The sequence below is a fragment of the Notechis scutatus genome, chromosome 3 (genome assembly GCF_049901735.1).
Source record: "Notechis scutatus isolate UNSWTSFEM ecotype Mainland chromosome 3, rNotScu1.2, whole genome shotgun sequence".
Taxonomy (NCBI): domain Eukaryota; kingdom Metazoa; phylum Chordata; class Lepidosauria; order Squamata; family Elapidae; genus Notechis; species Notechis scutatus.
In genome coordinates this window covers 169,405,716-169,430,150 of record NC_142011.1, presented here as the reverse complement: position 1 = coordinate 169,430,150, position 24,435 = coordinate 169,405,716, and the positions used below count along the sequence as shown (strand labels likewise).

General features: G+C 36.8%; 1 protein-coding gene across 2 annotated transcripts in view; it reads left to right on the top strand.

Annotated features, from left to right (window-relative positions):
- Nucleotides 1-24,435, top strand: part of RB1CC1 (RB1 inducible coiled-coil 1) — a 58,519-nt gene that overhangs the window by 26,159 nt on the left and 7,925 nt on the right. For both annotated transcript variants that reach the window (XM_026670425.2, XM_026670421.2), the window contains exons 10-18: nucleotides 900-1,086; nucleotides 1,211-1,292; nucleotides 4,663-4,724; nucleotides 6,579-6,682; nucleotides 7,461-7,587; nucleotides 11,762-13,677; nucleotides 22,529-22,682; nucleotides 23,321-23,429; nucleotides 23,520-23,760. In XM_026670425.2, the coding sequence (XP_026526210.1) occupies nucleotides 900-1,086; nucleotides 1,211-1,292; nucleotides 4,663-4,724; nucleotides 6,579-6,682; nucleotides 7,461-7,587; nucleotides 11,762-13,677; nucleotides 22,529-22,682; nucleotides 23,321-23,429; nucleotides 23,520-23,760 (2,982 nt within the window). The remainder of the gene's footprint in view (nucleotides 1-899; nucleotides 1,087-1,210; nucleotides 1,293-4,662; nucleotides 4,725-6,578; nucleotides 6,683-7,460; nucleotides 7,588-11,761; nucleotides 13,678-22,528; nucleotides 22,683-23,320; nucleotides 23,430-23,519; nucleotides 23,761-24,435) is intronic.

Genomic DNA, 24,435 nt, shown 5'->3' with positions numbered 1-24,435 from the left:
AGCTTCCAGCAAAAGATCTCCATTCAGAAGGATAGATCTGTACTTATGAGTGTGGCATCCAGTTGACAACTGCTGCAAAATATGGCATAAAATTTGATCTGGAACATGAATGCTTTGATTCATGATCATATCAACTTACGACTGGAAATCTGGTCCCAATTGCAACCATAAGTTGAAGACTATCTGTATAATAGTTTATTTGAACAATTGGCCTTTTGTTGTTTGTATATGAAGATATAAAACAATTATTTAGAACAGAACAACAAAGTATTGTGGTTGATGAATCTGGATTCACATTAGAAATTTGAATGGTATGGATTTCAATAGCTATCCGTGGAATGCAGTTACATTCTTAGGTTAGTTTGTTTGCTTATATTTTAATTGCATTTTAATTGTGTAATCTAGGAGTCCCCTGGTCTGTGGCATGCCAGAAACTGGGCTTTGCAAACAAGCAAAGCCCCATCCATGAGATGGAGGCATCATGAGAAACCGAGCACAGAAAATTTTCTCTCTAGGGAACCAGTCCAAAAGGTTGGGCTGCTGATGTAACTTATCTGAAATATTCTGTGACTGAGCGGTTTATAAAGCTTTCAAATCATAAATAAGCAAATACCTGGTTGGCAATCATTAGAAGAGCCAGTTCTTTGAATGGCTCCAGGGTGGTCAGTATTTCTGAGTCCAATTTGCTTCACAGATTTGTTGTTGTGGAAAAAAATAGATTTGGAATATGAAACTGTCTTCACGAGTCCCTTGAGAAAAGGTAAGATATATATTTAACAAATAGCTATTCAGTAGAGGATTTTGCTTTTAATCACCAGTCCATATCTCACTGTACACACTCTGACAATAAAGGTAATAATAATAATAATCAAATTCACCTATTTTCACCTGTCCTATAGGTGGTGCTGCTTCGTCATGCTTCATGCTGACCAAGATGGAGAAAAACTACAAGCATTGCTTCGCCTTGTAACAGAACTGCTAGAAAGAGTGAAAATTGTAGAAAAGCTCAGTAATGTCCCTCAGATGTATTGTTTGGCAGTTGTTGAAGTTGTAAGAAGAAAAATGTTTGTGAAACACTACAGAGAGGTAAGTAACTTGAGTAGATAATTTAAACCTAAAATATTTTATAAATTTGTGTCTTAATATCTTTTGCTTTATAGAGAAAATGTGTTTGTACATTTGTGTTTAATTATTATTTTTTGTTTTACAGTGGGCTGGTGCATTAATAAAAGATGGTAAACATCTTTATGATGCAGAAAAGGCCAAAAGGGAATCTTTTGGAAAATTATTTAGTAAGTGTTGTAATTTTTTCTCTGTTCTCAAGTTACAAGGGCACAAACAACATAAAATTAGAAGAAATATGTATCTTGAATAAATTAGTGTTGATCTTTATATTATGCCCAACTATGTGCAGCATAATTATAAAATATGATGACTTTTGTAAGGTTTGACGCTGGCAGGGTAGGAATTAGTAGGATCCTGCCAGACAGAACCATTATGTCAACTTTGAACAGATGCAAGGTTGGAAAAGATTGAGCAAGACTCCATTGACATGGAACAGGACAGGAAAAAAAACTAGAATTTAAACCCTGGATGATGGTCTGTTGACAATAGACCCTGGACACAAACATACATACACCTCCATTATTACGTTTGAAAGTAACAGATCTTTTAAATATGTATTTTTTCTGGTCTGAATATTATGCTGAATCAATTAAGCTCTGCTTTTTAACAGCAGTGTTCCTGAAGAGCAAAGAATATTCTGTTTGATGTGAAGTCTAACAGTTTTATTGAATCAATATGTCATGACTCACCCAAACTAAATGTAATTTATAAGTCACAATTATTCATATGCCTGGCCTCAGTCATGCAATCACATTTTTGGCAAAAGGTGTGAGTGTGTTTGCATGTGAGAGAAAAATGGTAAAGAGCAGCCATTTCTCTTCATCATCTTACTATCCTGTGCAGTTTTGTCGTTGGCGCTTTTCTTCTAATTTACTTCTTATATCAGGACTGTGCTAGAAAATGAAGAAACTGAGATCATGAATCCTATTAAAAGTGTGTGATCCATTAAGAGAGAGAATACTGAAAGTGAACAAGAGATGGCTATACCATGTTTCCCATATAATAAGGCCGAGTCTTATTTTTTTTTGAGCCCTGAAAAAATGGCTAGGCAGTCTTTTCGGGGGTGACTTAATTCCACCCCCCCCCCTTGCATCTTCGGGCAGGCGGGCGGCGATGGCTTGGATGTTGACCTCGGCGTTGGTGGGGCACTTTGTATTAGGGTCAACGCAGGCAGCACCATATCCGGGTGTGCAACAAAAGTACTTCCTAACAGCAAGCCCCCCCCCCCGCCATTTCCCCCCCCCCCATTCCGCATGTTTTAATATAGGCCTTAATTTGGGGGGAGGGGCTTAATTTCATTTCATGCCTATAAAACATGCTGGGACTTCCTATTGGGGGAGGCCGTATTGTTGGAGAAACAGGGTAGAAATGGTACTAGTGAGAATAATAATGAGAATACAAATACCAATGAAGAATAGGCCAAATTATTTGACCTATGTTGTTTACAAGGTGTCATAAAAATGCACAGAATGTGGGGACAAAGACAATCACAAGTTTTAATGCAGGAGGGCAAGTATGACTGATGACTGGAATAGAAGGATTGAAGAATATAAATAAACTTATTCAAAAAGAAATTAGATAAAGGGGAAGAAGGGCATTTTTTTTTTTTTAAAAAAAGCACACATCTGGGAAGCCAGAAATATGAGGATGAAGATTTGGCAATTGAGATTTTAAAAAACCCCATTGATATTATAAGGATATGCATATCAGGCAGATCTGAATAATTTGAGAACTTTTTAGGGAGGAGCAATATAATAATGATGGCGAACCTCAACTACCTGGATACCCTTTGAAAAGCCAGCTTGACTAAGACTCCCATTTCTTCTGTGGTCTTATTATTTTATTTTCCAAAACATTGATGAAGAGATGATGGGATTACCTGGTCTAGATCTGAACCTAAACAATAAGAAAGAACTGATGGGAGAAAGAAAAGCTGCTTTATTTTATAATTCTGTGATTTGGTTGCACAGTTTGTTTTATTTCTCTTGCACATTATTTTAGTGCTGTAGTAAAATTATGGTAGTGTGTAGTGAATCAGGTAGATAACTAGAATTGTGATTAGAGCTAAGACCAGAATGTAGCTTTTTAACTAAGCAGGCATTTGTTAAATGCTTTACTTTTTTCTTTCTTCAGATATTTTGATATTTTGAAATAGAAGAATGTAATACTCATGAGATGAGTGTGATAAATTGAAAATATGTTTTGTTTTAATCCTGAAACAAATTATTGTGACTTAGAAATTTGCTCAAATTGAAACCAGGAACATTTTGGTTGTTCCAGGTTTTGGCCAAGACAAATTCCAGAGGAGTCTCACAGGGCAATTAGGGTAATGGCCCCAACCTTTTGGGGACCGGGGACCGGTTATGTGAAGAGAGGCTTTTTCCATGGATTGGAAAGGATGTGCTGCCTGCATCCTCAGATGGACTTTTGCTTGTTTGCGCAGCCCAGTTTCTGGCATGCCGTGTACTGACTCTGGTCTATAGATCGTGGGTTGGGGATCCCTGGATTAGGGCAAGGCTGGTGTACTTCATCTCTCTTCCACATGGCCTGTGTACTGATCTGCCCACAAATTTTCCAAGTGCCTTTTTTTTCTCTATCTACCTTTAATTATCACTACCTTTTAAATATCATATATCAAGTAGGAGGATGGGTAGGAAGTTTGGTTGTATTTATTATATTTGAATGAAAGGTCAGTGGCCTCCTCATCACCCCAATCTTCCTGGTGCTTTCTTTTCTCCACCTCCCTTAGCAATCTCATGCCACTGTCCTTGAATTCAACTATAGCATATCCACCTGCCCTGCTTGCCATTTCTTATGTCTTTATGCTGTCCTTTACCTATTTCCCATTAGCCAAGATCACCCTAGCTTTTCCCTTTCTCTTCCCATCCCAAAACACTTCTGCCCAAAATGTGTGTTTCAGTTCTAGGCCCAAGCAAAATATCTCTAATCAAAATGTTTTTTTTTAATGGAAGGAAGGAGATCTCTTGGGTGATAGACAAATATTAGTGCTGTGTAAAGCATTACAAGGGAACACTTCACAAAGTGCTGAGGCATAAAGAAAACATCTCTTAAAGTATTAAAGCAGCCATGTTTACAAGTCTTGGGATAGCTGATTAGATGGCTTTCCCAGTTGTTTTCATGGGTGTGTCTGTGCCCAGCTACTTCATTTACCTTGCAATAACACCTGCACTGTCATTCTGACAAAGCTTTGACAAACAACTACACCAAAGGTTTAATACTTTAGTTAACGCTTTAATACATAAAAGAAGGATATTTCCTTTATACTGTTAATAAAATATCTCTTCTGCCAGCTTTATTATACAAATATTCATATACTTTTGCATTGAAAACATTTTGATCTTTCTGCTTCCTTTTGAGGCCTTCACACTTTTTCCTGGAAAGTTGTTCAATTTCAGTCTTGAACTTTGATCAAAGTGAATACTTACTTTCCCTAGAAATAGAAGATAAAATATTCTTTCAAATTAACAGATTGTCTTACATGTGAGTAAAACAAGCAACCTTTATTCCTTTCAACAGGGAAATCTTTCTTAAGAAATCGTTTGTTCAGGGGCCTTGATGCCTGGCCACCATCCTTTTGTGTGAGTATTTTATCTTTTTTTTTAATGAAGAAAGCTAAATGAAGAATTTTTTTTCTAAGAGTGTTAAATAAATAGCCTCCTAGAAAAAAGTCTATAAATACATATACCGTATTTGCCGGCGTATAAGACGACTTTTTTGCCCCGAAAAACATGCCTCCAAGTGGGGGGGTCGTCTTATACGCCGGTATATCCACTGCCGGCTTTTGGATGCTTGTTGGACGCAGCGAAGGCGCCTCTGGCTTCCTGGATCCCCTGCGTCGCTTCCGCTTCATCCCGCTCGCCTCGCTCCGCCCGAGGCTGCAGCCTTCCTGCTCTTCCCACGGCCCCTGGCACTCTGCCCTGCCGCTGCAGCCCCGGGGATTTCTGGAGGGCGTTTCCGGTGGTGGTGGGGGGTCGTCTTATACGCCGGGTCGTCTTATACGCCGGCAAATACGGTAGTATTGGCAAATTTGTAAGTAAGAAATATATAGGCTTTTTATGCAATAATCTGTTCGTTGCATTTCTTATTTTAATAATATAGATTGCTGCAAAATATTTTAAAATATTAATTGGTGTTGTGTTCATTTGTATATGGCTTTAAATAACTATAAACAGCTAATTCATATTTATTATAATTTTGACTAATTTTCCACAGTAAGTAAGGAAATATTGTTCTGTGAAAACTGAATAGAGAATATATAAAACTTGATTCTTACTTTTTAAAATACGTGATTAGCATTTACATGGTGATCACATGATGAGAGGCAGAACTAATAACTTAAATAACTGAGCTTAAACAAATACCACAGAAAAGGGATAAGGAATAAGATGTCAGCTTGGAAGCCATTTTTCTTTGACACTTTTGGGTTGCCACATTCAGTGCCTGGGAATTTGGGAAAGGGATTTCAAGGAGCGGTGGAAGATTAGCCAAAACAACATTCCTTTCTCAGAAAGTAAGGACATGTTACCCTGCAACTGGAGGGGAGTGACTGGGGGTAGTCTCCAGTTGGAACGAAGTAATTATTGGACGATGTGATGGATGATTGGGTGCAGGGGCTGAATTTTTGGTTTTCTTTGGGCTAGGGAAAACCTGGAATTCTCAGATTCAGGTTTTCCCCAGATATGCCAGTATGACATCTCTAATAAAATGGAAGATGTCTAATAATCTCTAATAATCTTTGGAAAGATGAGTCTTTTTCTTTGGAGGTTGTTACTTGGAACTCTGACAAAATAATTGTTCCTCTCACCCTTTCCCCTTGCTGGCAGAAGGTAAACAGGGACATTTTTAAATCTCCCTGTTAGGATAGCTGTTTGGGTACTCTTACAGAATTTAGAGCTGTATTACTTATTTTTACTGAGCTATCTACAGTAATTTAAATATATCTTAAGAGTATACAGTATAAGGTCAGATTTATTTTCCTTTGATGTGGATTATTTTGAATTATACTGCATTCATCAGTAAAGAACTGTACTGTGCATCAGTTATATAATCAATCATCCCATTTTATAATTGCAACAGGTTTAATAGTGACATATCTGACAGTGCTTTCTACATTTTGAGTAACATTTAATATAATGTAAAATTGTAACTTCATGAATGCCTCATATTAGCTCTGGTAGTTCCTCCAATCCTCCAGAGTACATTGGAGTATTGAAGAGAGAATTATTTTCAGGTGGAATGATACCTATTCATGACTATCAGAATGGAATTATTGATAAAATCCTTTAAAAAAAAAAAAAAAAAAAAGATCTTTCATATTAAAACTCTCTGTTAGAACAACATATAAATGCAGCTATTAAGCAGCTGTTTATATATTTTATGTATCTGAATGTTTCCCTATTTTAATCATATATGCATTTCTTTTTTATTTACAGACTCGAAAACCTCGCAGATTTGATGGTGAACTTCCTGATATTTCATTATCTGATTTGCAGTTTCTTCAATCCTTTTGTCCTTCAGAAGTACAACCATTACTCAGGTAGGTATTATTTTAATTAGCTGAAATAAAGAGCTTCTGCCAATAGATAGCCATTAAGAAATACAACTGCAGATAATTATAGGAAAAAATTCTTTTTCCCCTCCTTTTCTGGTTCATGAATATGCAGCTAACTAAAAAGATAGATTTCAGCGCACTCTTATAAATGTTAAAAGACTATTTAGTATATTTATAATCAAATTAAAACGTCTGCATATCAGATTTGTGAGTTGGGACTAATTTCAAAAGAGAAAAAAATCCATGTCAGAAATTCTGGGCAATAAACATAAGAGAGAAACATTCCTGTGTTCTTCTTCTGTTATTTACATAGGCTTATATCCTACAACCATTTACATGTGGGTTAAATATTTCACCCAGAGTCTTTAAGTGGACAGCCACAGTAAATTTAATTAAATACATAAATATTTTAGAAGTCTTTTTTAAATTAACATTTAAAGAATACTACTCCTTTTGGACTAAGTTCAGATTCTTTCCTGATTAACTTACCAAAAGGTATTTTCAAAGTATAAATAGTGAAATAGGATAGTTTGCTTGCTGAAGTTCTCCATCATTTTATCATACAATCTCTTACATGGCCTGGTTTAACTAAGCTTGGAATTCAGGATTTAACAGTGGCATCAGAATGAATGGTAGGAGTCCAATAAGAAATGTTATCCTTAAATTGTAGTAAACAAGGCAATTAATTGTTCTCAAATGTGATTGTAATATAATTTATTATTTGATAGGCGTAATCAATTTAATTTTTTTTTGTATTTTTAAGGGTTCCCATACTTTGTGATTTTGAACCTCTCCACCAGCATGTACTTGCTTTACATAACCTTGTCAAAGCAGCACAGAGTTTGGATGAAATGTCCCAGACCATTACGGATTTGCTGAATGAACAAAAGGTAGAACTGAGTGATATATGCCATTTTGTGAAAGAGCAAAACATCAGACTTCGCAATATTTAATTCTATGATAAAATCATTAAAGATTGGATTAAATCCAATGCATTGTTCAAAGGATACTCTATATTCCCTATTTTCTATTCCTTGTTCCCTTTACTGTTTCTATAAATAACTCAAAGCAGCAAATATACCTAATACTTTTTCCTTCTATTATTTTCTCCAAAACAACTACTGTGTGTGGTGAGTTGGGCTGAGAAAAAGCAACTGGCCCAAAATCACTCAGCTCACTTTCATGCCTAGGATGGGAATAGAAGTCACAGCCATTGGCTTCTGAATTCTTGACTGTCTGGCAAGTCCTGAAAAAAAAGAAGATGTGGAAAATCAGGTTCAGGAGTCCATGTAAGCTCAGCACCATTCTTGATGGCTGGGGAATGTTCTTCTATAGATATCCTATGTTCATTCCATAGAGCCATGGGGATACAAATAGTCCTTGATTTGAAACTGTTGAATTAACGATGGTGAAAGTTAACAGCTGCCTCAGAAAAAGTGATGTATGACCTGTCCTCAAAGTTGTGAGCATCGCACCACCCTTGAGTCACATGGTCACAGTTCAGGCACTTGACAATAGGCTCACATTTACTAATGGTTTCAGCTTCCTGCAGTCATGTGATTGCAGTTTGCAGCCTTTCCAGCCGGTTTCTGACAAGCAACATCAAGTGATTTAATAGTAATTTGTTTAATAACCACAGTAAAAATGAGCATAATATTGGGTTTGCTCACGTGGTGATTGCTTTACAATCACCCTAATTTATGATGGAAATTCCAGTCCTAGTTGTGGTTGTAAATCAAAGACTAGCTATACGTATAAGAAAACTGTAGCATCTAGACTTTTTCTGTTTCCTATAGTATAATAAGTACTTTTGGGAATGTTGGTCTCTCCTGAACAGTGTCAATTGTATACTGGAAAATGTAATGTGGTAGAGAATTAACCAATGAAAGAATATAATACGACTGGTACTCACTTGCACACTGCTGCTCCACATAATGAAAATACAAATTTTGAAAGACCCCTTTAAAACCGGTACTGATAATTAATATTTCTTCCATTCAGAATTCAGAAGGGGAAAAGGGTGTTCAAAATGCTCTAGATTACTCAAGTAATACTTCATGGTAAATCATTAAATCTTTTTCTGGGATCACGTGGCTACTCTAACAGGCCTCCTACAATCATTCATGGGATTCTCAGTTCTATTTGTTCCAATAGAAGAAAAATTAAAGAGTTAGAACAAGCTAAATTATTATTAAAGCAATCCTGGTAAACTGCCCTCCTTCATTTAGGCCAAAAGCATAATGGAATAAAATAACTTTTTTATCCCACTTATGAAAAACTAGCCTCAGTCCAACTGATTGTTGATTAAGATGTGAATTACTGTTGCTGGGAAATCCTGGTTCAAGTAGGGCCCTAATTGTTACACCAAATAGAAATATGTGAAATCCTCACCACAGTTTCTTCATGGTGTTTACAAAGGAGCTATAAGTCTCCAACACCTTCAGATATTGTACCAACCCCTTCTGGGGAATACAGCCTGTTATAGTTTGTTAGGATACCATAATGTGGGATACATATAGTCTTAAATAACAGGGATTCAGATACATCCAGAGGACATTTGTTTAATTGTAGCCAAGCAGTTGTTTTTAGAGAAAAGCACAATTCCATTTGTAATTTGTGGCACTTTTAATTCAATTTTAGCCTTCCAGATGTTGTAGCACTTCCCATTATTGTTTGCATGCTAGACTTGATGTGCGTTGGAATTTAATAAGATATGGATGTCATATTAACATCCCAGTTTAAAATGTTAGAACAATTTCCAGAACAATTTTATTACATTATTTAAAGTGATGTGTTTGTATACTAGTAAATTCAAGTGAGCCTACATTAACATAAAATGTAAAATTTTCAGGATAATGAGATGCCTTGGAAAAGTTTGCCCCAGCAGTCTTGAACTCTTTCAGGGATTCTTGTACTCCTGTTTCTATTTTTAAGAAGAAAACTCTTTCCTAGTCATTTCCAAATTGTGAATTGGAAAACATCAGACCATCCTCTGGTTTTTATTCAAAATGAGATTTTAACTACAAATTTAGAAATGCACAGCAGCCTAGGCTTCTATTAGAACTGGCATATGGATCGATGTAGTTAGCTTTATTTATTTATTTGTGCAATTTCTGTAGCTACCCATCTCAATCAATGACTGAGAAACTTACACTTCAAAATCTATATTACAATTAAAACAATAAAAGCATTTTAAAACAATAAAACAAAAATAAAAAACATCCAATAAACAAATATATACAGCAACCAAGATACTTGACCAGTTAACAATAAAGCCAGGAAATGGGTGATGCATTTAGTACCCCAGGCCTGTGCAATATTAAAAGGAAATACTGTGTCTGAACTGACTTTTTTCCTTCTATGCTGCCAATGTCTTATATAATCAGTCCAAATAATTAGAAATAGCAATTATATACTGCTTCACAGTGCTTTTACAGCCCACTCTAAGTTACAGAGTCAGCATATTGATCTCAACAGTCTGGGTCCTCATCTCTTATTTGTTTATTTGGGGGTCTTCTATTAAACATGGTGGCAACTCTAAAAAGACCATAGAAATGTTTTGCTGGACCTGTTAACTCCCAATAAATCCTTTTGAAGTTTTGGAAGTTTGGCTCGAGGCTCATGATTTAATTGGGGTAACTGCCAGAATCCTGACACATGGTTGATACAGTAACATTTACAGTAGTTTATATTTATGAAAGTTTATATTCATGGCTAGATTTCACTGATAATGTATATGTTTCACTTAATCAGATTGTAATCTGATGCAATAGAGCTATTATACTTATCTTTTAAAAAAATCTTTAAGTATAATAAGTGCACTTCCTTTTAAAATTTTCTATTAGTTTAATTCAACCAGTTAAACTATCCTTGTTTGACTATTCTGACTTAGGATGGGTTGCCAAATAAGAATTTTCTGGCATACACTTAGATTTCCTTTCTCACAAAAGCTCCTCCTGCATTCAGTAGCTGCTTTTAAACTGTTGTAAGATTTTAGGCATGACCATTTCTCTAAAACAGGGGTCCTCAACCACCGGGCCGCGGACCGGTACTGGTCCGTGGAGCACTCTGTACCGGGCCGCAAAGAATTTTTTTTTAAAAAAAAATGGCAGCTTTCTTCGCCTTCGGTGAATGCTGCTGGGATCGGGGATCAAGGACACAAATGAAAGAAGGGGAGGGAGGAAGCAACCGAAGCCTGTCCTGCTCTCTGGCTCAGTGGCTTCGGTTTCCTCCCGCCTCATTCCTCTCTCAGTCGCTCTCTCGCTGCTCCACCAGCCCAGGAAGAAACTGCTTCAAAGAAGCCGGGAGTGGGGTGGTGGCTTTCCTGTCGCCGCAGCTCCTCTGAAGCGCCCATTCACCCCCACCCCACCCGCCCGTGCGCGCGCAGTTCAATTCAGTGCCCCGTTCTTCCTGTCTGGTTGTTTGGGAGCAGCTTCGGCTGAGAATAATAACTATTCGCCTCTTTTTATCAGCCGAAGCTGCTCCGAAACGAAGAAGGCAGGCAGGCAGGCAGAACGGAGCACTGTGGATTGAACCGCGAGCGGGCGGGTGGGGGGGGTAAAGCGGGCGCCGGAGGAGCTGCGGCGACAGGAAAAGCCACCTCCCCCGGCTTCTTTGAAGCAGTTTCTTCCTGGGCTGGTGGAGCAGCGAGAGAGCAACTGAGAGAGGAAGAGGCAGACACCTGAGGGAGGGAGGGAGACACCTGAGGGATGGGGCTGAGGGAGGCAGGGCTGAGGCGCTCCCTGAACTTGGTGGTTTGCTGGCAGGCGTTTTATTACCCGACTAGGTAACAACATCAGATGTTACCTAGTCAGGTAATGAAACGTCTGCAAGCAAACCACCAAACTCGGACTCTCCCCCGGTCCTTGAAAAAGTGTTTGTGCTTGAAACTGGTCCCTGGTACAAAAAAGGTTGGGGACCACTGCTCTAAAAGATACAAAAAGGCTTCAGAAACTGTATGGCATCTGTGGGACTTAGTGTATTTGAGTTGGGGCCTGTATTGGGAATTGTTAAAAAAGAATATTATTTTAACTCTTATTTACTTTTTACTTTTTATTCTTATAGGCTTCCAACAGTCAAGCCTCGCCACAATCTATCACTACACCAAGAATGGAAAATACAACAGGAACAACAATTGCTACCTCTCCTAAAACTCCATCACCTCTCAGTCTTCAGGGTGCTCTTTGCCCTTCTGTGTGTCCTCCAGCTCCTTTAGAAGAATTGTCTCCAGACAGTATTGATGCTCATACATTTGATTTTGAAACAATTGCCCACCCAAACCTAGAGCAAGCCCTTAAACAAGAATCATTAGATTTGGACTCATTGGCTGACAGTCCAGAATCTGATTTTATGTCTGCAGTGAATGAGTTTATAATAGAAGAAAATCCATCATCTCCAAATGTGATAAGTGACCCTCAAAGTCCAGAAATGTTGGTAGAGTCCCTCTATTCCTCAGTTATCAATGCAATAGATAGTAGGAGGATGCAAGACACAAATATATGTGTAAAAGATGCAGTTTTAGAAAATCCTGCTCTAAATGTTTACATGGACAAATGCAGAGATGTTGCCCAAGAATCTCAGTTAAATTTAATGAATATCAAAGAGGACCTTTATCACTTTAGAACATTTGTAAAAAAAGAACAGTGTAACTTTTCATCTTCTTTAAAATGTACTTCAATAGAAATAAGGAATATTATAGAGAAGGTCAAACTTTCTCTTGAAAAATCTTTAAAGGATAAGCATCAGAAAGAACTACAGTCTGTAAAAACTGAATGTGAAAGTAAAATAAACATTTTAATTGAAGATAGTGAAGAAAACAAAAAAAAGATTGCTAAATTACATTGTGACTTAAAAGAACTTGAAGAAGTTTTACATGACAAAGATAATGAATTTGAAATAGTGAAGAATGAAAAGGAAGCAGTTGTGTTCCTACAAAATGAAAAAGATCAGAAATTTATTGAAGTGGAATGCCAAATGAAGAAGCTGTATCATGAAATTAAAGAACTGACAGAGTCACGTGAAAGAGTATTAGAAAGTTTGAAAAAACTTAATGTTGAAAATGAGGAAAAATTGCAACTTCTGAAAGCAGAATGTCAAACTATGGAGCAAGATCATCTAAAGGAATTGGAATCTAATCTACATGTCAGACATATGCAAGAATTTGAAGAGTTAATCGCTAAACACAATGATTGTTTAGAGAAGTTGAAAAAAGAACATCAACACCAACTTGAAAAAATGCAGGAATCTCATGCTGCTGGTGTCTTTGAAAAAGAACGACAGATTGAGGAATTAAAGATTAAGGTTTCTGAATTATCTGACTGGAGATGTAAGCTTGAAGTTGAACTTGCATTGAAAGAAGCAGAAGCAGATGAAATGAAAGCGCTTATTGAAGCAAACAAAGCTCAGCAGCAAAGTAATCTCAGAACCCTAGTTGACAAAGAAACTGATTTGCTAAGAAAAGAGACTGATAAATTAAGGCATATAATTCAAGTTAGTAATGATGAATATCAGGTAGGTCTAGCAGATCTGAGGACTATAATAACAATTGAGAAAGATCACTGCATTTCAGAATTAATTGACAGACATGAAGGAGAAGCAAATTTGCTTAGAATAGAATTGGATAAAACAACCTCCTTGCACCAGAAAGCACTGGAAGCAGAAAAAAATTTGGAAGAACAAATTAAAGAATTGCAAGGTAAACTGGAATTAGGAATAAATGCAGTACAGAGACAAAAAGAAGAGCTTTTAGCATTGCGTGAACAGCAGAAGAAATATGAAGACACCATTGAGAAACTCGTAGAAGAAAAGGAACTGTTAATAGCTACCCATGAACAAGACAGGAAAGAGATGGTACAGAAACTCAGTTGTGAAAAAGAAGATGCAGTACAAAATGCTCGTAAAGAATTTGAATTACAGAGGGATGCTGGTGAAAGAGAACTTTTGGGGAAAATCCAGCAACTTGAGATGCAAGTTAATCAGAGGTATTGTATGAATTAGGATATCTTCTAATAATTTTAAATGACAACAACAACTTTGAATATATTTTGTATGAGTTGATAAAATAGAATATAAAATTACAGGAGGATCTCTTCAGTCAGTTTGCTAGTCTGTTCGCTCAACCAGCCATATATCTTTCCCTGAGATATCAACAGCCTATCTCCTATGCTAACATACAAATCAATTTTTATTCCAATTAGTTCATGGGTTATACTGAGGAAATGAGTTATTTTCTCTAAAGTTTTAATACTGAATGAGATGTTATGTCAAACCATCCCATATTGGACCACATATAGCTTATACTGCATTATCCTAGTAGATCAAAGACATTGGGATTTTTTTAGAAATAGTTGCACTTTAAAATTTTCTCTCATGTTAAAAAGTTGCCATCACAGGAAGGATATTTAAAAGCTTTACCTTTGATGTGGAAAGTTTTTTTCATAGAAGAGGTATTTTTCAAACATGGTTTTCTTATATGTAGATTTTAATTATTCATATGTATTATTTGAACTATCTATACCTACAAATTGCCCACAAAACATCTTTTACTCATGGTTGGGTGAAATTTTGAATTTCTAGTTACTCTTGCAGAATGTTAATCAAATTGTTACTTGCTTTTATTCCCCATCTACCCAAAGCTGTTGTATTAGGAGTCATACCAGCTATGTTTCAACTCATGCTTTTTTTTTTTTTAATGTAACGGTCAGATTTATTTTGTGGGTCAAGCTTATATAAATTAGCATAAAATTGTGCTATTTGAAAATGAACAATTTTAATTGTATAATTGAACATAATTCAGTACTTGCTATTTTCTAAATAGTTATTTAATCTACATACTGCTAAAACTGTCATGTCTGTAACTTACCAGGGCAAACTTTTTTAGCCACGGTACCTTAAATGGGCTATCTTACAGAATGCATCTAAAATTCCATGGATTTCCATGGAATTGAAATTCAGAAAATTTTATAAAACATTTTGTTGCATAAAATTATCATAAAACACTTTATGATATAATAAACAATGCCATAAAACATTTCCTCTGGTCAACTTCTGATGTTTGTACTATACAATTCAAACAGGGCTACTTTTAAGGCAGATACATTTAAATATCTCCTTGTATTTTTAAGAAGTTTTCAGTACATTACTTTCATTGTTGAAGGTAATGAGGAATCTAGTAAGGAAGTATCTCTAAAATGATCACCCACCATGTCACAGTTGTTGTTTAACCTTTTAAAGACAAGTTATGAGACCTCAGAAAGAGTGCTTTACATTAACAAAAAAAAGGCACTTAATATAAGCCATTGTAATGCATTGTGCTTCCCCACCTGGTCACATGATTATGATCTCATTGCTTGGAAACCTGTTCATGTTTACAACTGATTGTCCTATGCACAGTGATCATGATTGCCATTTGCAATCTTCTCTGCCGCTTCCCCAGAAAGTCAACGGAAAGCTACTAGGGAAGTTTCCAAGCTGCTACTGCATGCCGAGAGAACTCCTTGTTTCTGGGGCTGGTTGAAAGAATTCATGCTGGAGGGAATCTGAATTCTGTATGGCAGGGGTCCCCAACCACCGGGCCGCGGACCGGTACTGGGCCGTGGAACATTTCCTACCGGGCCGCCGGTTTGCTGGGCGCCGCCATCTTGTTTGACGAGAAAGTGCTTCCGGGTGAGCTTTTCTGGTTGGAAAGCGGCGTTTGGGTCCTGAAGGAATCCTCGCGCCTTAGTTTCATTGAAGGGGGGGGGTTTCGAACAAAAGTAAGGCGCGAGGATTCTTTCAGCACCCAAGGCAAGGCGAGCCGAGTGACCGTCCCGAAGCCGTCCCGAAGCGAAGCCCATCAACAAAGGTACAAAGGAGGAGTTGAAGATGGCGGGGAGAAGCGGGGGACGGCTGGCTGGCCGGTCGCTCGGCTCGCCTTGCCTTGTCATGCGTGCTGATGCCGGTACCGGGCCGCGGATCATTTTGTGATGCCGGTACTGGGCCGCGGCACAAAATAGGTTGGGGGCCACTGCTGTATGGAGTTTATACCCCTCCTCCTGAAAATCCTGAAGCTCTGTTCCTGCACCCCAATGAAGAATTTCTCCCCAGTAGAAAAGAGGGAAGGAGAAATAATTTGCCAGACTGCAGGCATGTAGCTTCATTTTAGTTCAAACCTACAGCCTGATGATAAATTTCTCCTCCCTCCCGGCTCAGCCCCCGCCCAAACTGCCAAGGCAACCTATGCTCCTTGCCTGGTCTTCCATCCACTTAACAAGTCAGTTGCAACCAGGAGCGGCAGGATTGCTGTTGTTGAGTGAAATAATCACATGGTTCGTCTTGCTTAACAGTTGCTTTTGCTCAAGGATCGAGATTCTTGTCCCCACTGCAAATAAAAAAGATAATTTATGGAGTTATAATTCACACAAGGTCTCCTATTAACCAGTAGATTACTTTATTTATGTTAAGCAGAACACAAAGCACAAACCATTCTTGAAAACTTGTCTTGGTTTTACAAGAAATTTAGTAAGAAAGAAATTTTACAAGAAATTTAGTTTGAAGAAAATAGGATATGTGTCTTTGTTGTAGCAAAAAGTTTTAGTTTTTAAAGTTATGATAATAAAATATAAACCTGAAAAATGCAAAAGGTGCTCAAAAATTGATGTAGATTGTATATGGATCAAGGTGAAACACTTTGTAGGCATCTCCAATTCGATTTAGTTGAAATTATTGAAATAATGGGAGATGCTAAATACCTGAGTAATTATTCATATAGAATTAATCTACTATTGATTAGATGACACAAATATAGTGAAAATATTATAATTTATTTCTGTCTATATTCATATTTGATTAAATATCCAGATATCTGAACATTTTGTTTTAATAAAAATATGTATAATCCTACAATATATTAATTAGTAATATTTAATGACAAAGTATTTTATTCATATTATTAGATATTTTATAAACTGAATGGTGAATAATGTATATTTAAAATAAAAATTAATTTTGATTAAGAGAAGTAATAAATTGCTACATCATAGAATCAGACAAAAGCATTAACAATTATTCCTTTCAAATTATTTTACCAAATAAAAAACAGTAATGTTATTTTTTCCATATTTTATTTCCAGAGGAAAATACTTGCATTTTCCAATTGTTATGATATGTGTGTCTTTCTCTTTTTATCTGATGAATACCATTGAGACAACCATGACCTGGATGACTAAGATTCTCAGTTCGTTGTAGAATTTTGAATTTTCCCAGAGAGATGGCTTTCATTAAGGTTCTTTAATTATATGCAACTCTTGCCGTTATCAAATATTGTAATGCCTAAATCACCCAGTTATAAATTGAAATTCCTTGTTTTGTCAAAACAAAGCAAAATGAGTACCATTATTTATTAAAATTTCCAGTTAACAATTTATTTTTAATCAGATATTTCTTATAATTCTTTCTGTGCAAAGTAGCATCACTAAAGTATCGCTTTTCATTCATTCTGTCATAATTTAAATTGTTCAGTTTTGATTGTGACTGATGGGTTAGCAACATCTAAGTTGTATGGTTTCAGTTATGAAGCATGTTAAATGAATGTATTCACATTGTTCCAGGATTTTCTTGTTTTAAAATGTAGCTTGTTGCAGTTTTTGTAATATCTCATACAGCTCTGTTTTCGGCTGCAACGGCCTCCTGTAAGTAACCCTCTGCCAATGAAAACAGAGCTCAAGAGGGCTGTGTGCAGCCCACCTGAGTTCTGTTTTTGCTGGCAGAGGCACCGCAGGCCAGTCTTTTGCCGTTTCCAGGGTGGCCCTGCGGGCCAGATCTAATCACCCTGCGGGCCGGATCTGGCCCCCGGGCCTTGAGTTTGACACCCCTGATCTAGATGGTTTTTTAAGTAGTTTCAGACAATGGCAACATTTTCATAGCAAAACAGTTTTGAACAAACGTCAAGGTTTTTTTGACAAGTTAAATTTTGGTTTGAAGAGAGTTTCTTACAAAAGGTAATACTCTAAAGAGGATTTATCCTTACACCCTTTCCCCATATATGTTCAACATTTTTAAGGTAATATCTAGCATACCCAATTTATCTGAAAAAAAATGTGACAGTGAATTTAAGATATTATCTCACAAAAGAATGATTACTCACACCAAAGAAGACACGTGTAGACATACACACCATAGAACATTTGTTCCTTAACTATGTTCTTTGCATCTAGATGAAATTAAATAGAATTATCTAGGTGAATTAGGAAAAATATACAGATTTTTCAGGAAACTTGAACATTAAATATGTAATTTGTGTTTGTGTATTTATTTAGAACATTTGTATATCATTTATTTGTAAAATTTCAGGTTACAGTTGTTTCCATTTATTTTTGGTGTGCTTTCATTTTTAACATCATTGTAGCATGCTAAATCAACTTTGACCCTTGGGTATTTCTGTCATGCATATTTCAACCCCGGACTTCAGCAAAGAATTTACATGGAATTACTGGTATAATACCTGAAGTTTGATGTGAGGGCAAAGTTACAAGCCAGGACTTCTTGGAGAACTCTGCTTGTTCTCTCTGACATGGTAGAAAATGAATTCTTCATAGAATAGAATAGAATAGAATAGAATAGAATAGAATAGAAGAATAGAATAGAATAGAATAGAATAGAATAGAATAGAATAGAATAGAATAGAATAGAATAGAATAGAAAATAGAATAGAATACTTTATTGGCCAAGTGTGATTGGACACACAAGGAATTTGTCTTGGTGTAAATACTCTCAGTATACATAAAGAAAAGATACATTTGTTAAGAATCAAGAATCATAACGTACAACACTTAATGATAGTCATATGGTACAATCAACAATCAAATCATACTAGGAAACGGTCAATAAAAATCGTAAGGATACAAGCGACAAAGTTACAGTCCTACAATCACAAGTGGGAGGGGATGGGTGATAAGAAGTGATGAGAAGATTAACAGTAATAGTAATGCAGACTTTGTAATAGTTGAACAGTGTTGAAAGAATTATTTGTTTAGCAGAGAGATGGCTTTCGAGGAAAAAAACTGTTCTTATGTCTAGTTGTTCTGGTGTGCAGTGCTCTATAGCAGTGATCCCCAACCTTTCTTATGCCGCGGCCCGGTATCCCCAACCTTTTCTATGGCGCGGCCCGGTACCGGCATTAGCTGGGCGCCGCCATTCTTTTTTTGATGAAAAAGTGCTTCCGGTGAGCTTTCTACCCGGAAAAGCTCACCGGAAGCACTTTTTCATCAAAAAAAGATGGTGGCGCCCAGCAAACCAGCGGCCCGGTAGGACTTGTTCCACGGACCGGTACCGGTCCGCGGACCGGTGGTTGGGGACCCCTGCTCTATAGAGTCATTTTGAGGGAAGGTGTTGAAACAGTTTATGTCTGGGATGTGAGGGGTCTGTAAATATTTTCACAGTTCTCCTTTTGACTCGTGCAGTATACAGATCCTCGATTGAAGGCAGGTGGGTAGTAATTGTTTTTTCTGCAGTCCTAATTATCCTCTGAAGTCTGTGTCAGTCCTGTTGGGTTGCAGAACCAAACCAGACAGTTACAGAGGTGCAGATGATAGACTCAATGATTCCTCTGTAGAACTGGATCAGCAGTTCCTTGGGCAGTTTGAGCTTTCTGAGTTGGCGCAGAAAGAACATTCTTTGTTGTGCTTTTTTTGATGACATTTTTGGTGTTAGGTATCCATTTTAGGTCATGTGATATAGTAGAACCTAGACATTTGAAGGTCTCTACTGTTGATACTGTGTTGTCTAGTATTGTAAGAGGTGGTAGTATGGGAGGGTTTCTTCTAAAGTCTACCACCATTTCTACTGTTTTGAGTGTGTTCAGTTCCAGATTGTTCCGGTTACACAACGAGGCAAGTTGTATAACCTCCTGTCTGTATGCAGATTCATCGTTGTCTCGAATGAGACCTATCACTGTTGTGTCATCAGCAAACTTCAGTATTTTAACAGATGGATCGTTTGAGATGCAGTCATTGGTATATAGGGAGAAGAGAAGTGGAGATAGCACACAGCCTTGGGGGGGGGGGGGGCTGTGCTGATTGGACAGGTATCAGATGTGATTTCGCCCAGCTTCACCTGCTGCTTCCTGTCTGTTAGGAAGCTTATGATCCACTTACAAGTGTGTTCAGGTACCGCTAGTTGGTTTAATTTACTTAGAAGAGTGTCTGGAATGATGATATTGAATGCTGAACTGAAGTCTACAAAGAGGACCCTTGCGTAGGTATTTGGAGATTCAAGGTGTTGTAGGATGTAATGCAGAGCCATGTTAACAGCATCATCTGTCGATCTATTTGCTCGGTATGCAAACTGCATGGGATCTAACAGCAGATCCGTGATGGTTTGCAGGTGGGACAGCACAAGCCTTTCAAAGATTTTCATAACTACAGATGTTAGAGCAACTGGTCTGTAGTCATTCAGTTCCTTGATGGAGGGCTTCTTTGGCACTGGGATGATAGTAGAACATTTGAAGCAGGGAGGAACATAGCACATCTCTAGTGATCTATTGAAGATTCGGATGAAAATGGGGGCCAATTGGTCAGCACAGACTTTTAAGCAAGAAGGAGTTATCTTGTCTGGCCCTGGTGCTTTTCATGGCTTTTGTCTGTGTAATAGATCTTGCACTTCTTTTTCTGTGATCACCAGAGGTTGTGAGCCCAATGGATTGGGGCCAGTTGTAGGAGGCTTGGCTGTTGTTGGTGTGTTTGAGATGTGAGTTATGAAGATAGGTGGCTGTAGTTTCTTTTCAAACCTGCAGTAAAACACATTCAGGTCATCTGCTAGTTGTTGATTTCCTTCTGCCTGGGAAGGAGGTTTGCTGAAGCCAGTGATGTTTTTAAGAGTTTTCGACATATTTGCTGGTTCATTTGTTGAGAACTGATTCTTTAACTTTTCAGAGTAGCTTCTTTTTGCTGCTCTGATCTCTCTTGTTAATATGTTTCTGGCCTGGTTGTATAGCATTCTGTCACCTTTTCTATAGGCTTCCTGTTTGGAACGACATAGCTGCTTAAGTTTAGCTGTGAACCAAGGTTTATTGTTACTATATATTTGCAGGTTCCTTGTTGGTATACATAAGTCTTCACAGAAGCTAACATATGATGTTACAGTATCTGTGAGCTCATCTAGGTCTGCAGAGGCATCTTCAAAAACATTCCAATCAGTGCAATCAAGGCAGGCCTGGAGTTTCAGCTTTGCCTCATCAGACCAAGTCTTCACTGATTTAATTGTTGGTTTAATGATTTTAAGTCTTTGTCTATAGGCAGGTACAAGGTGAATCATGCAGTGGTCAGAGTGTCCCACAGCTGCACGTGGTAAAGACCTATAAGCATCTTTTACTGTTGTGTAGCAGTGGTCTAAAGTATTTTTGCCTCTGGTGGGACAATTTACATGCTGGAAATATTTGGGGAGCTCTTTCCTTAAATTTGCTTGATTGAAATCTTCTAAAATGATGGGAAGGGAAGTTTGGCTTCAGCCTCCGTAATTTGATCAGCTAGAGTTTGTAATGCCTTGTTTACACAGGCCTGTGGAGGAACATACACAGCTATTAGGAGAAATGAGGAGAACTCACGTGGAGAATAAAATGGCTTGCAGTTATGTGTAAAGACACTAAGTTTTCATCACAAAACTTATATATTATAGTTATATCCTGAGACCAGCTGTTGTTGATATATAAACATAATCCTCCACCCTTTGTTTTACCTGATGTCTCTTCAATTCTGTCTGATCTAAATGTCTGTCCAGGAACACGGGATGGTAATTCTCTTTTTTCTTCTCCTTGCAACAATAATTAATTTTGAATCACTAGTAAGTAGATTGAGTAGATGTCCAATGACAGGTAAACAGCTTGACCAAGGTCATGAGTATCCACATTTAAGTCCTCAAGATTAAAAAAAATCTGCAGTTAACTTTAATTATTAGCCCCATATTATAAAGATGTCTGCTCAGGTGGCATCAGGGAACAAACATTCCTCCCTGAATTCCTTTGAAGAAAAAGAAAATAGACATGTTTTTACTTCTTTTTCAAACACCTTTATGAGCAACTCCTTTCTTATTGAGGTGGATGTAGAAGTGTCTGTGGAGATTCTCAGTCACCCGGTTGTCTTGAAAGTGCTTTTTTCTTCAAAAGGCAATTAGACTGTTTTTTTTTTCCTTGAAGAAAACATTTTGCTTCTCATCCAAGAAGATCCATCAGAACTGATGAAGCTTCTTATATGAGAAGTGAAATATTTTCTTTTTCCTCAAGGAAGAAACAGTTCAGTAGTCTTGAAGAGGAAAAAACACACCTTTGAGTGAATGTAGGAGGTTCAGATTTTAGTCTCTTCTGTTTTCTGAGCCAATAACATCCGGTCTTGTTCCATAAATGTAATGAAGCCACTAAAGTTATTCCAGTCAAATCACTTTGTGCTTATGCTTAAACTGTTGAGTTTTGAGCTACTTTTTTTCTATTAAAATATATTTTAGTCTACTGATTTTGCTTTGCTATATACTATTTGAACAGTTGAAATGGGGGCAGGGGAGACAACAGATTTAGATATAGATAACCATTGGAAAAACCAGATTACTGGAGGTCTGAATTCATTTTTTAAATTGGCTTGGATTTTGTAAATAGGTTATTATCGCAAGGCCAGTATCTATTTTGCCCCAAAAAATACTAAAATCTGGTAATTGCTGAAGCAACTAACATTAATCAATTTTTAGCTATATTTCATTTTTAGCTATATTTACTATGCCAGATTAAATGATACTGAGACGTTGCCCTTTTTTTAACTACTTCAGATTGTTTGTTTGATTATGGTCTGAATATTTTTTTCCTTTTTCAAGTTCATTTGAATCGTCTGCTTCAAGCTTGGTTGCAGAACTTCAAGAAAAACTCCAGGAAGAGAAAGCCAAGTTTTTGGAACAGCTTGAAGAATATGAAAAAAGAAAAAATGAAGAAATGCAAAACATTCGTACATCACTCACTGCAGAGCAGCAGGTAGTTCTATGACTTCAGATTAGATTTTCTTGTTGCGGGATAATACAAAATAATTGGAATCTTTTTTGGTTTTGGCAGATTGGATAACAATTTTTTCAAATTTCAAAGGTTGATTATATCCTTATGTATGTAAAGTAGGATTGCCTTGCTTGGGGGCAAGGTCACTACATTCCTTTTCTTTTAGAATCCATATTCATTTTAACTGAGTCTTCACTGAGTTCTTGAATAATATCTTTTATATTACTGAAGACTTCAGATCCCAGGAATGGGGGACAGACTATGATTGTTAAAAAAAAATGCTCAGACAGAAAAAATGCACTGTGACTGAAACATTAGATGCTTACCTGAATAAAGCAATCAATCATACCTAAAGTCAGCTTTGTATCTCTCAAGTATTCATATCTAGCGAATTTTCACTTAATTCTGTGTTCATGAAGAAATATTTTTACACCACCATTTCTAAACATCAATGTTATTTAGAGTTAAAGGCAATCTAGTAGCAGGATCATGTAGTATTAGATATGTATCTAAAAGCTCTAGTGTGTTTTAATACTATTAAGGATTAGACACTTAAGAGGTTGTACATCTACATTTTATTTATTGTGTTACCAGAATTAATTTTAATGTTATCTTTTCAGACAACATTTAACACTGTTCTAATAAGAGAAAAGCTGAAAAAGGAAAATATAATCAATGATCTTAGCGACAAATTGAAATTGATAAAACAGCAGCAAGAAAGAGACAAGGGTAAGCATGCAATGTAATACATTAGGGTTGCATACCATAGCAATTGTTCAGTGCAATATTAAATATAAATCATTGAAATGCCTTGCTCAGATCTGATTGAAAGTCTTTCTGAAGATCGTGCTCGTTTACTTGAAGAGAAGAAGAAACTTGAAGAAGAAGTTAATAAGCTGAAAAATAGCTATCTTGTTTCATCAACATGCTTGCCTCCTATTCTGGAACCTTCTGGAGCTTGTGCAGCTGATTTCACATCAGAAACTGAACGTTTGAGTTCTGATACAGCAGAAGAAGGAAAAATTGATTCCACACTAGAAACTAGCATGATGACTGTAAAGTAAGTCATTTTGCATTGAAATAAATATCTACATATTACAGAATGAATGAAATATGTTTCCCCTACCCTATTTAAAGTACTGGTCCTAACTTTTTTCCTGAGTATTTTTATAGATTTGTATCTTTATTATGCTAAATGTATATAATAAGGTTTGATTGTTATAACATATGTCTTGATTATTATCTGCTTATTTTAAAAGATAATATATTTAAAATTAGAATGTGGATCACTGCCAAATCCTCAACTATTAGTCAGATTTCATTTCACCCTCTGTTCAAGTGGAGAGAAAAAAGCACTCTTTCAACACATCAGTTTAATTTTTACATATATTTTATGAAGTTTCAGCCTTCAAATTTATGAGGAATATAGTTTTGTATTAAGCATTTTAAACAGCAGCAATCAGTTTTGTTTTATCACTGAAAGAGGCTTCTAATCCCTTAATATCAAAATGTGCATCAATGCATGTGATGGTAGTAAAACAATATTTCATAGTTTTAGCAAACTTGCCTTTAAAAAAACACTAATCCAAACAACAGGCAAGAGAATGGTCAAGCAAAGTACAGGGATGAAAACTTCATGGAAGGTTCCTCAGCCAGTCCAGTTCCAGAATCAAGGCTCACCATCAGGAGTTAAGGGCTGTCATCAGTGGAGAAGTCTTGAGCTTCTTGCTATTCT